The sequence below is a fragment of the Sinohyriopsis cumingii genome, unplaced genomic scaffold (genome assembly GCF_028554795.1).
Source record: "Sinohyriopsis cumingii isolate HCF-2022 unplaced genomic scaffold, ASM2855479v2 utg000792l, whole genome shotgun sequence".
Lineage (NCBI taxonomy): Eukaryota > Metazoa > Mollusca > Bivalvia > Unionida > Unionidae > Sinohyriopsis > Sinohyriopsis cumingii.
Window position 1 is genome coordinate 389,265 of NW_028315931.1, and position 13,457 is coordinate 402,721.

Consider the following 13,457-nt stretch of genomic DNA (forward strand, 5'->3'; position numbering starts at 1 on the left):
ATTTGCAGACATAAATTTGTACATAACGCTTTCTATTGTCTTGTAAGCCAAAATAACTATATAAATAAACATATGCGCCTCCAATTAAATCATTCTAGTTTCATTTATTTCATAATCAATTCGCTTATTGTTTCACTAAATTGCGTAGATGCATTGGTGCTGCTTTACCACTTGCGTCACGTGAATCCATTGATGTCAAACTGGTTTCTGGATTCAAGGCATATCATTTCGCTATATTTTCCAACCACATTTGCTGTCGTTTATCAATGAATAATTGTGTCATTTGCATGGTCAAAGTTCAGTATTATGTCTGACCTATCTGAAATTGGAAAGAAAATAATCGAACTGGGTATCTCATAAACTTATGTTGTATAATTCCAACAGTCTTTCCTTTGTCAAAAACGTCTCGAGTTCGACGCCGTGATCTAAAAGTAGCTCCACAAAGTCCACTTTGTTCCACTGTAGTGCTGACAACATGATGTCATCTAGACTGCCAGGCTAAAGATAATACATATTTTAAATACACACACACACACACACACACACACACACACACACTAAGCTTGTCCAACAGTATAAACATAATAAACTAACTGGTATATCATGATGGTTCTGAGCCTAACATTTTGCAAACCAGATGTAAAGTTTGGATTATCTGCTGCTTAGTCCCATATTTTGATCAAACGATATCACCTATAACAGAGACATACATCACACTTCATTGTTATATACATTTCAGACGTAAGAATTAAAAAAGACTAACTGATCTGAAATGTAACCAAAGTGGAAATGGGAAGTGCACATCTAAGCAAACTATGTAAATTAGTTAGGCCAGAAAATACTCACTACCTTTACGCCTGGAATTGTTTTTTATATTCGAATAGTTCCATTCCAGGCGGAAAAGGAGTGGCTGCCTTCTAAATGACATAGTATCTTGTCCGTGGGGGAATTCATTGACTATCAAAATATCGATATGCCGAAAGTCAATTTCATGTAAAGTATCAGTAATGTTTGAATATGCGTGCATACTAACAGAACGTTGATGCCCTGTGAAATTATATCAGATTACAACTACAACCCGTTTTGACACCGGACTCTGTCTATCTAACTAAAAATGATCAAGTTGTTCTCCGACTTCTATTTTTGACATTACTGGGGCGTACAGGCTCCATAACCAATCGTGGATCGCACAATCGATCCTCACCACTACTAATGGCAGAAGAAAACATGACGGAGAACAACCTGTTGGTCTAAGTTGCTTCATAATTCACCATTCTACTTCTGATACTTGATGTCAGGCTAATGTTACTATCCACGAAGACATCCAACCATAGTCAACTGCTCAGTTTACTCATGAATATTTGTTTCTATTCATCAAGTCGTCATTGTCTTATCTGCTTTGCACCAAGCTGAAGTTACACGATACGTAAAGAATTGTACAACGTTTGCTTGCCCCGTCAATGGTATACCCATCTATTATTTTTCGATATGTACACATATATGCGATGCCTCTATAAATCCCATAATTATTTTGAGAACATATGTATATCCATTAAATCAAATCATCTCAAGGAATCTTATTAGGTGTTTGTAAAAGTCCGTCAGCTATAAATTAGGGAGCGCTTATGGGGTCCTCATAAACGAGGGACGAAAGGTGATGCTCAAACGTATTTACTTAGATTTTAGCAGTAAAATTATATCAGTTAAGACGAATTATTTGCTTTTTATAAATCGCAAATATGTGTACATCAAATCATTTTTAAATTAAGTAGTGACATTCGTAAGTTCATATTTTTTTAAAGTGATATTAATTATGATATCGAAATACACTATAATTTGACTGGAGTAATAAATATAGTGTTCAGAAGTTTTGAGGACAAAATGAAGATTCAACGAAATCATGGTTATTTAAAATTTTCGCAAAGATGTTCTATAATAATTATATTTTGTGAAACCAGGGTTTTTTCTGCTTAGCTATTATTTTTAACCTTGACAATTGGTGGTATACATCTTATTATTTCAAGGAAATGAAAGTATCAAAGTGTTTAAATAAATCATTAAAGAATTTTTGTGACTCATAACTACTGGAATTACGGTTAATCGGGAGACAAATCATTATTCATATTACTCATTTGGAGGTCTGATTCTCTTTTCATTCTATGTTTTCAAATATTGCTAACTAAACATCTGATCATCATAAATATATACATACATGTATCTATATGTGAAACGTGTTTATTTATCCAAATATAACGTTAAAAGCACGAATAAGAATTAAGAAAAATCAAATATAATCTCCTATAATAATATTTGCAATGATAGTATGCAGGAAGCCACACATAAAACAACAATCCATTATAAATACATTATCATCTTATTAACATGATCTAATTCATGATACAAAATAAAACAAAAAATTTGAAATCTGGTGTTTGATGGGGAGAAAGAAAACGTAGGCTGTGGAAAACATGATGAATGGTAGGTGTTTCAAGCATGCAAGTATGCACACAGTCAACGGTCGAGAGAGAGAGAGAGAGAGAGAGAGAGAGAGAGAGAGAGAGAGAGAGAGATAGATAGAGGGAGAGCAAATAACCTCCCATCGCATGTCAGCAGTAAAAATCTCACTCCTGGCGAAATCAATCCAGTTCCAAGTTAAAGCTAGTCTCAGCTGTTCCACCAAATCTTTCTCGTTAGCTGAATAACATCAAAATTTTTAATCAGTGCATTTATGTGCTTTATCCTTAGCTATACTTATTCAGTCGACTTTGGTAATGGGGGATCAGCAGTGAGTCTTACCACTAGTAATATTTATGACCTCAATTCTGCACGAAATAATACACACGTTTACTGTGTATCAGATCATGGATTGTATCGTGTATCTGCACGTATATGTAGTGTAGGTAGAGTGTAGGATGGGTAGATAAGTAAGTATGGGATCTTTCTGACACTTAAGCTACAATGTAATATCAACTTACCCGGTACAATATGATTCTTGTCCAGTATCATGCTCGGAGGTACCAGACGTCATTTATAATTTTAATGATAAAAACAATTATAAAAAAGCAAGATAGGATAGATAGATAGATAGATAGATAGATAGATAGATAGATAGATAGATAGATAGATAGACAAAACATACATAGATAGCTATATTGATGGATATGAGATTTTGTAAAACATTCTCAGGGAGGAGAGTTTGTAGAAAGTTGAACGAGTTCTTCCATTCGAATTGAAGTGAATGAAATGCAAACACATTGATTTGTGATTTCAGTTTCAGCAAATATAATAAGTTACATTTGCACAGTGTGTGCATGCTGTTAAATTATTCAACCGATATTTTTTGTTGCAGTATTGTAATATATGTATTGGTTTCAAACGTAATCCTGCGAGAAATGTTTGCAAATCATCTTACATCTATGCTTGCATGGTTTTGAAAACTGACTGACTTGTCTATGTATTACCACAGCATGAGGTATATTAAGACCCACCGAGGTATACCGTGATACAAACGTGTGAGTGATACCCAGCAGTTGCAAAAATATCCTCAGTATCACTATATGTGTGAAACACTAATTCAATGGTATTATATGTGTGAAAATTATTTGCACCTACATGATAATTATTGACGAACCATACAGTAATCATATTTGGGTTTGCGTTCTATACATTGATCATACCTGGTGATATAGCCATAAATGTTATATTTGCTAATAGGTAACTAACACAAATGTAGCCGTAACTATCAAGTTTATCTTGTCAGCTCGATATCTGAAGTTCAGCAGTAAAATCCAGTAAATATTTTAGAAATACTGATGCCTTTTCGAAGTCATGACAAATTGTCCCAGACAGATACGCGTTTGGTTTATTGTAGATAAACTTTACAGATTTTAGTTAGAATGGCCATAAGCATTTTGCTCTTCGATGTTTGGTGACATTAATGACGATTTTAGTGTTGGGCTCGCAGAAATTATGTTGTATCAGCGGTAAGTCATTAACATTCTCAAAGTTGTGAATACGTCAATATTATCCTCAGTTTAACTGCACACTTTCGCGGGACAGTACCATCAAATATAATTCTACACATAAGTAACTATTATCAATTTGGATCACAGTTTCAATTTGAAAAGACGGTATATGAGCATAATCCTGTGTTGGAGCAAACGTAATATTGGAATCTCTGAATAACTGCGGAGATAATTCATGCAACCTATACATATTGAAGCAAATTATTTAAAGCGAAGGCAAGAACTTTTTGGAACACTATGTCATGCTTGACTTGTTCACTATGATGAATGATACAGGACTTACTAGATAAACATTTAACATCAATCCGAAAGGCAGCACCATTTAATATTGATACACCAGTCACTGAGAACATTACTAGTATCTTTTTATTCATTTAAGTTGGTGCTTAATATACGTAAGGTATCATTGCAATAGGTACAATTATACATTTATTTTACTGTAATGTATTATACAGGTACAAAATGAAGTACATATATAAGGGAAATATCTTGCATTAAACGTACAATTGTAACATGGCTGCAGTAGCAGCAGTGACAATAACTGTTAGCAACAGTAACGGGAATGGCAACATTTTTCCATTTGAAATATATTAATAACATTTAGTTATTTGTCCCTTCAAGAAAAAATATTGTATTTCAAATGTAGTGACCACATACCTTTAAGTAACGCTTTAAGCATTGTTTCCTGAAGATCTTGGTCACCGCTGCCCAATTCAAATATATGGATCAGATCGAACTTGTCAAGGCAGTTCTCGATTTCCTTGATATTCTTAGGAATATCTTCCATTTTACAGAATTTGCTGTGCATCATCTGATTACGAATGTAGTCTTTCAGGTCCTTATTCAAACGTTTCTTCGTTCTGTTGCAACAAATTTATTACATTCTCCAAGTCAAATTCAAATGTACAATTCACTGAACTATATTTCAGTTTTTCCACTTCTTTCCATGAGAACAAATATGAACTTATGAAACATAGTCAATAACTGTTTATATAAATAAACATAATAAATTGGAGAAAATATTTATCAAGGAAAACCCCTACCGTTACCACCAATTAAATAATGTGACAAACACAAATTCAGAATATAATATACCACCATTATAACGTGAGCTTTTGATTACATACCGACATTTTCCACTTCCTTGTTCGACTGATATTGAGAAAATGAGCGAATAATTAACAAAATAAGAATAACTTCCAGTCCAAGTATTAATTCTTCATACTTTGGAATTTTGTCTGGTAAATTATTGCATCTAAGATAAATCAATATGTTCTATTCGAAACAATTAAAACGAAAATTTGAATCCTTGTGTACTGACTTAATTTTTTGTTTGATTTGTATGACCTAGAACCTTATATTAAATGTTATACAATTAAGTTTTAGAAAACTTTGCTATAACTTATAATATTACTTGGTAATAACCATACACCAAGTATAATGGTATGGTACGGTTAACCTGAATGCCAACATGTTCCTTTGTTTTATTTTACCCACTCACACAAACACACACACACGTTTGTTTTGCATTGAAACTATGAGGTATTGATTGCACTTAAATATGTAATCTACAAATGTGGTTAATATTCTGATTTTACAGAATATATATGTAGTGGTTCAATGATTAGTAGGGTGCTAGTCTAAATAATGTCACTTTACTTGAATTGGCATGGCATAGAGTATGATATTGATGTGATATTAAAACCAAAGTAATATCAATTAACATCTCCTAACGTACTACTTCATTTTTAAGAACAATTTTTATTTATAAACCTACTTCCTGATGGTATTTCCCTCGTCACCTTTAACATTATACTCAGCCAGCTCTCCGTTTTTTAAGGCATATGCTAGCAGGTCTGCCGATCTTCCAGAACCCTGAAATATTGTGTCACGATGTCGATATGCAGTTTAAGATTGTTTGTACTCCTTTTATATCATTGGCCTTTAATCTCTGACCTAGTATAACAGTGTCTCCATCAAACATACATGCAAATTGCAATGATATAACTCATGAAAACATAATCTTAATCTTAAACATATTAAAATCAAGAAAACTGTTTATATCAATATGTTTTCAAACTTTGTTGCTCTTTTCGATGTTTACATATTTCATGAAGAACATTCAATTCTGTATTAATGTATCCTTATTGACGGATGATCCACAATACGTATATATTTATAATATCACATGATTTACATGTGAAAGTTTATAAGCCAGTGTTTTATGTTGACCGTACAGGTAACTTCGAGTACAATAAATATGAAGGCACCAAATACATTATATTATTATGTGCCATAATCTTATATCCTATGAACAACTTTACATAATACTCTGGAAAAGTCTTCGCAATATACTTCATCTTGTCCACTATTCAGTTATATCCCATATTTACCTATAGCTTATTTCATTATAAACAGAGTTTACCCTGAAGTTTAGCATCATCTTATGAGGGTGGATGACCTGACATAGCAAGAAGAATACAACATGTAAAAGCCTCAGCTGTATGTATCGGCTACTTGTAACGGATCTCATTATTAATTTACCTTTATTGCCTATGTTATGTTTATCTAATTTATATTGTTTGCTTGACCTTTTTCTTACACTGAGGGTGGAGTTTTGGCATACCTGACTATTACCATGGAATGTCTATTTGATTTCTGTCGCGATTATATATGTGGTAAATAAGATGTTACTAAACTTAAGTTCATGGCATGATCCTGTTTAGAATTAATGAATACCAATGATCCGTTTTCCAGACCTTATTGTTGCGTCATAGATCAGGTTACAGCGTGTATATAAATTACATTATTCAACAATGTTTAAGATCAGACTGGTGTGCTGTGATATGATACCTCAAGAAAGGAATCTCAATGTCATACTCCTAATAACTTTACCAGTCCTTCTACAAATATAATCAGGCTTGTTTATGACATGAATACATCTGAGCAGAAAATTCCTACGTTAATGAAACGGTACCAATTACTTCAAGCAAGTAATTTATCTTTAAATTGGTGGATTCAATTATTTCATGTTATTGCTTTATCAGCATGAATTTCGGATATATCTAATTTCTAACGAACTGGGCTGTTCCATGAGAAGTTTACCAATGTGAATGAGCCCAAATTATGTTCTCTTGCAGCAATGCCTTTGTCAACTATATGATATGTAGAATGGGGGAATATATCTATGTGGTATTTAGTGCTTTTAAATCATCGTTATGACAGATAATTGTGTAAATTGAACAGCGATTTTAGTATTCTAAACTACGCGAATCGCAAATAGCTACTGTTCATAAAGCACACAGTTACTGGGCAGCTTTCATAGTGTTCAAATAATCTTTCTCTCCGCTTTCTCTGTTTTTGGTTTGTTTGGTAGGGTGGGGTTGGGTGGAAGTACTGTTATATTAAAAATAGTTCTTGATCAGCGTGATTGTGCTGCGCGTTTGGGTTTTTTGTATTGCATTTTTTAAATTGCAGTAGGACATCAAGAAAATACCATATATTCAGTATAATAATAAGGCTTTATAAACCAGTCTTTATGTTGCAGACACCATAGCTTTTTGTATACCTTGACAATGACAACTGGTGTAGTTTCCGAGAGAGCATTTTTAACTGTACTCAATGTTTCTGGTCCTCCGTTTATAACCAATAAAACTACAGGCACTGACTTGAAATCTGCAATAGACGTGTAAGAAAAATATATTCAACGTTCAACATATTTCTATGATATAATGTGCATTATTATCCAACACCATGCTTTGCACCAATATTCGAAATAAAGATGTATATACCGGATATTACAGATAGGGTCTCAGTTATTGCCAAAATCTGTCGGTATTCCTAGACTGATTAGATCTGGAAGTTACCAGTACAAGCGAATTCATTAAATATTAGTATACCAATAAACATGACATGAATGTTATTCAACCGGATTTGAATATATTCACGGTGTGAAGACGTATATTTATAGGTTACTGCATTTGTATGGGAAAATAGGAACGAGTTTTCGGAATGAATACTGCAAGAACTTGTGAGTGCAATATATCCTTCCGAAAAAACGAGTTCCTATTTTCCCATACAAATGCAGTAACCTTTTTATTATATGCTCATTTTTTTTTATTCAACCTAAGGTTAAATTATATAAACAAAATACACTACAAGAAACAACGTAAATGAATGAATGCCGTATTCCAAACTAAATACACAAGCGCAGATTTGACATTACAAAATGACATCATTATTAATGCGCACATAGCTCCGCCCAGATATATTTGAACTTAGTCGCGCGGTCGACATAACTTTCGAAAGAAAATGGCGTGTCTAGTTAAAATTGAAATTTGCATTCATATTGTGAATGAATGCGCATTGCAACGACTTTTCCATTTGATCTGGAGTGAATGTATTTTTGGTAGTTTGTATGGGAAAGTTTGTGATTTTGGACTGGATTCATCTGTGGAAATTATACATGAAATTCATCGGATTGAAGTGGCGCGGGAGAAGCGTATTTACGTCTGCAAATGTGTTTCTGTTTCTGTCATTGAATGTTTGAAATCATAACGTGGGAAAATATGAAGTCTTTCAATTGCAATTTTCAAAAGAACGCTATGGAATTTAATGTGTATTTCATTTTGAGTGCAGTAAGGAGGATGCAATTGGACTTATAGAAATTACAGCACACTTTTGAAATGTGTAATCCAGATTGAAAACCTATGATGTGGCTCATGTAATTCCGATTTGCAGAATTAAGAAAAACAATTTTGAGGAAATTCAGGATGTAAAACTGTAAGTATATTTTATTTTGCCATTCTTATCACCACATGAAGAATACACTATATTCCTTGTCAGTTGTATGTTATTTGTAAGGACATGATCGTCCGTCTTTTATATAATGTAGCTAGCCTAAATCCGTAACATTGTATCAACGCAGAATGTGCCAAAACAGCTGGGTTTTTTGTGTGTGTACAGTCTATGAAACATGTTTTAGTTCATTCAGAAACAAATTTAAATAACCACAACGTAAAGAGCCTCTTACGCGAGTGTACATGATTTGTTTACAAATCAAAAGTGCTGGTGTCTGCGTCTTTGCTTGTTTACAATAGAAAGTAGTTCCTTTATTCACGTGAATGCTATATGTGGCTTGTCGCGCGCATTCAGTATCGGGGAATACTGAACGATTCCGACAATGTAAAGTTAACGGGGGAAAAAATGAGCATATAGTATATATATATATATATATATATATATATATATATATATATATATATATATATATATATATATATATATATATATATATTACCTTCGCAAGAGTTTTAAAGCTACCGGGTAAAATAATCCATACTAAAGCTGATGGAATAAGTACAGCTGGTTGAGTCCTTCTTTGCTTGTAGAGAGCAATCTAATATTATGACATCGTCATACTTGCTACTTGCATGTACTTACAAGCTGGTGATGCACGTAGTTCGGCTGTGTCAAAAACGTATAGGTTGAGCGATCTGGATATCCTCTTAGATTGTATATCATGTGTAATGTTATTATGCTGAGCTTCTGAATAAATAGATCACGGATGGTATCTGCTGCTACCTAATACCGGTTAAAACAAGGTCTGATTCGCAATCTGTTTCGCACAAGTTGCTTATCATTTCATGACGTGTGTACCACAGGGCCGGTTTTCTTTAGTTATTTCGGACAAACCTTTTTCGCAGGTAATATATAAATAAATAATTATTAGTTTTTATCAGACAAAAATACAATAACATGGTTAGTTCAGCCCCAAAATGATACCTGTCCACAGAGGACACAAAAAGGACCAACAACATTTGTCCATTGTAAACACTTGTCAGATTTCTGGAAGGTGATAGGAAAATAAAATTAAGACTTGTTACTGAGTGGACAAAATTATTTTATCCGTTGAGGACAGGTTTCAAATTTATATGTGTTACATAAGGTAGTGAAATCAAGAAACGGCTTTAAGGGACAACATAGTGTGATCATGTGCAAGGTTGACAGAGGTTGTATAGGTAAGTTAAATAAAAAGGTACTCGGGGATCAACCATTTGTGCTGTTTGCTAGTATGAAGTATGCATAAGGATGCATAAGAAGGAAATGAATTTAAAATACAGGACCTAAGGGTCCTCTTTATATTGGGATCGGTTTTGTGGAGGTTGAAAAGGGAAATGAAATTCCTCAAATGAACTTAAAAGGACCAGAAGAACATGTCCTGTATTGGCAGTTGTCTTGTTCATAGAAGTTAAATATGGAAAGAAAATTAATAAAAGGGTCTTAATGAACCAAAACATTTATCCTTTATCAATGGGTATTAGGTTTCGAGACGTTGATTTGGAAATAAAATTCGGCAAAGAGATTTATATGACCAAATATGTGTGCCCTTGTTAACAGGTATTAGGGTTATAAAAACTAAATATTAAATGAAGTTAAGAAAGGGGACTTCAGCCTCCTTTACCTAATGAGGAGTATCCATCATAAAGTTATGCATAAGAACTTAATAAATCATTGAACATGAAATACAAATTAATGCACAAATCCGATATTATGAGTAAATGATAAGAAAATCAGTCAGGTTTGATATATAGTTGTTTCAGATTAAACACATGCACATTGATCTCATACGATATTGACGAGATAAATTGCATATATGCAAAACTGGCATAGAGTTTATTTTAATGGCACAATTATAGTCTTTACATACATTTTACTTAAATTACCAAGGGAAGATGAAAAGGCAAAAGTGCAAGGGTGGGGCTTATATATAACATTAGATATATCCAATTGAATGGACATTTGAAGTATATCAGAGAAAGGGTACAAAATATGTGTTAACAAGTTTATACGAGACATTAAATGAATTCAATCCCAATAAACATTTAAGGGGTCGCATAAAACGAAAAGTGAAAGATCGATGTGTTATCAGTCTTATGTTTCACATTACATGGTTCAAATATGATAGACGTTTGATAGTGGTATACTGCAAGGCACTTTTAAATCATTTCTCGACAAATTTCAAAATGAAACCGAATTTGTATGAGGCATAATCGCTAATTGAATGGTTGTATCAAGTACTTGATTATCGTCCTTAAGAGAGATTATTGTCATCGACGATACGTGTTATTACCTTTACAACTAAATTGATAGCATAATTTATGCAATTGTTTCTCACTGGCTGTCAAAATATTATGTGAATGAATTTTAATGCTTCATCTTATAACATTGTTGTGACAACTTTTGACGTGTGTTCGATATGATGACTCGTTGTATGTAATAATACAAGTAAAAGTTTATTTAACTACCACTAAACACGATAACTATCAAAGTTGTCCACTAAATCATGAAACAAAATTGAAGGCCTTTGTTGTAATGTTTAATGAATATGTATATACTGGCCCTTTCATTGCAATGTATTTTATAAGTTTCACTTGCTTATAAAACTTAATATTCACCTCAGCAATGTCTTAACTATATATTATTACTTTCTAAACTTTGATTGGCTGAACAGGTCACACGTGTTCTACAGTAATACAATGAATTAATTTCCTCAGTTTCATTTGATATCCACAAATCTTCATTTTGTGCTAAAACTGAAAACTGACGTAATCCAGGTACAAAGGTAACGATACGATTATGGACTCTTCTTTGCTGAATAAAATCTCGACAAATGAATTTAATAATATATTATTGTTACGTCCATATTTATATTATAATTATTATTATTATTATTATTATTATTTCAACTTGCTACGATTAAAAAATATTTCAGCACAATAATTAAATTACCATGGCTTCAAATATAATACTTTCACACGTGTTCTACAGTAATACAATAAGTTAATTTCCTTTGATCTTCACAAAACTATTGTGCTAAAATTGAAAATTGTCATAATTCAGGTACAAAGGTAACGATACGATTATGGACCCTTCTTTGCTGAATAAAAACTCGACAAATGAATTTAATTATATATTATTGTTACGTCCATTTTGATATTATTATTGTTATTATTATTATTATTATTATTATTATTATTATTATTATACATATCTATCATAATTTTATGTGCATAAAATTCAGCTAATTCTAAACATTAAGCATTATGGTGGCACTAAAATAACAAAATTCAGAATCTGAGGTTGCAATTGGATGTTTATTATCTACCAATTCGACCCAAAGTTTCAAAATTACTATCCTTGTTATTTACTACGACAACCTCGATCTAAACCTCAAGTTCGAGAATCTTATATGTTCCAGGTCATGGTACAATCTGCTCGTTCATCACTACTAGCAAAGGCTTCATCTGTCACTTCATAATGTAATGACAGGTCTATATCATCACATTCTACAGTTGGACACATTACAGTTATTTCAGCTCTATAAAGCAAACTATTGTTCTAGAATTCAGGCAGAAGAGTAATGTAAACAATTGTAACAACTGTGTTTTTGTAGTTAAATATGTTTACTTGAGGTAAGATATATATATATATATATATATATATATATATATATATATATATATATATATATATATATATATATATATATATTAGAGAGAGAGAGTGAAAGAGAGGGAGAGAAAGATAGATAAATAAATATGTTAAACTTGACAAAATCATGTAGCTGTACATTATCCTATCATTATTTTTAGTAGAACAAATAGCAATAGTAGTAAATATTATATGACTCTGTCATAATTATATTTGTACTAAGTGCAGCTAACCTGAAAGAACTATATATTGTGCTGGAAGATCAAGCATAGAGCTGATAAAATTCAGAAGCTGAGTTTCAAGCTGGATGTCCAACATCACCCATTCAGCTTGACACATTACAGAATAATATGAAATATCAAATTAAACACCATTACCATATTCATCGCATTTGTCCCATTCCAGCCGAGCCCTTAATTGGGTCTCTGTTCCAAACTTGTGCTGGGTACCATCATCTACCAATATATAGTGGCTATGATTTGGGTTCAGGAACCTCTCGTTTTCTTTACGTTCGTCCTCTATAGTGTATTTTATTGGTTCTGACTTCTATATGAAAAAGAACATGACAAGTTCTAATGAAAACCAATATATTATAATATTTTCTGAACTCATCCTACGATCTAAAACGATTACACTAATAAGTATGCTTTCGCAATATTTTGCTCAATGACTTGAAGGTCAATCTAATAAATATGTTGAGAAATCCGGATGTAGGCTTATTATCAAACGATTTGTTTTGTCGCCTTTTTAAATTTGAGGCTTATAGCAAGCTTAAAATTCATTTAAATGTGTAACCATAAAAGTAATGAATATTATTTCTAAATGGCATCATTGCTTAATAAATGGAACGCCGGATTTATGTTCGAAATGTCCTGAGTTTGAATGTCCACAGTGTATGTGCTGTATGACACAAATCATTGACCTGAAAAGTTCAATAGT

At 32.6% G+C, this 13,457-nt stretch overlaps 1 protein-coding gene across 1 annotated transcript in view; it reads right to left on the bottom strand.

Annotated features, from left to right (window-relative positions):
• Nucleotides 1-263: 263 nt before the first annotated feature.
• The window catches only part of LOC149773239 (transient receptor potential cation channel subfamily M member-like 2), an 83,621-nt gene continuing 70,427 nt past the window's right edge, over nucleotides 264-13,457 (bottom strand). Inside the window, exons 9-14 of the mRNA XM_089946574.1 lie at nucleotides 12,896-13,064; nucleotides 7,594-7,700; nucleotides 5,803-5,900; nucleotides 4,683-4,885; nucleotides 2,587-2,694; nucleotides 264-319 (exon numbers count right to left, since the gene is read on the bottom strand). Of these exons, the coding sequence (XP_089802700.1) occupies nucleotides 264-319; nucleotides 2,587-2,694; nucleotides 4,683-4,885; nucleotides 5,803-5,900; nucleotides 7,594-7,700; nucleotides 12,896-13,064 (741 nt within the window). The remainder of the gene's footprint in view (nucleotides 320-2,586; nucleotides 2,695-4,682; nucleotides 4,886-5,802; nucleotides 5,901-7,593; nucleotides 7,701-12,895; nucleotides 13,065-13,457) is intronic.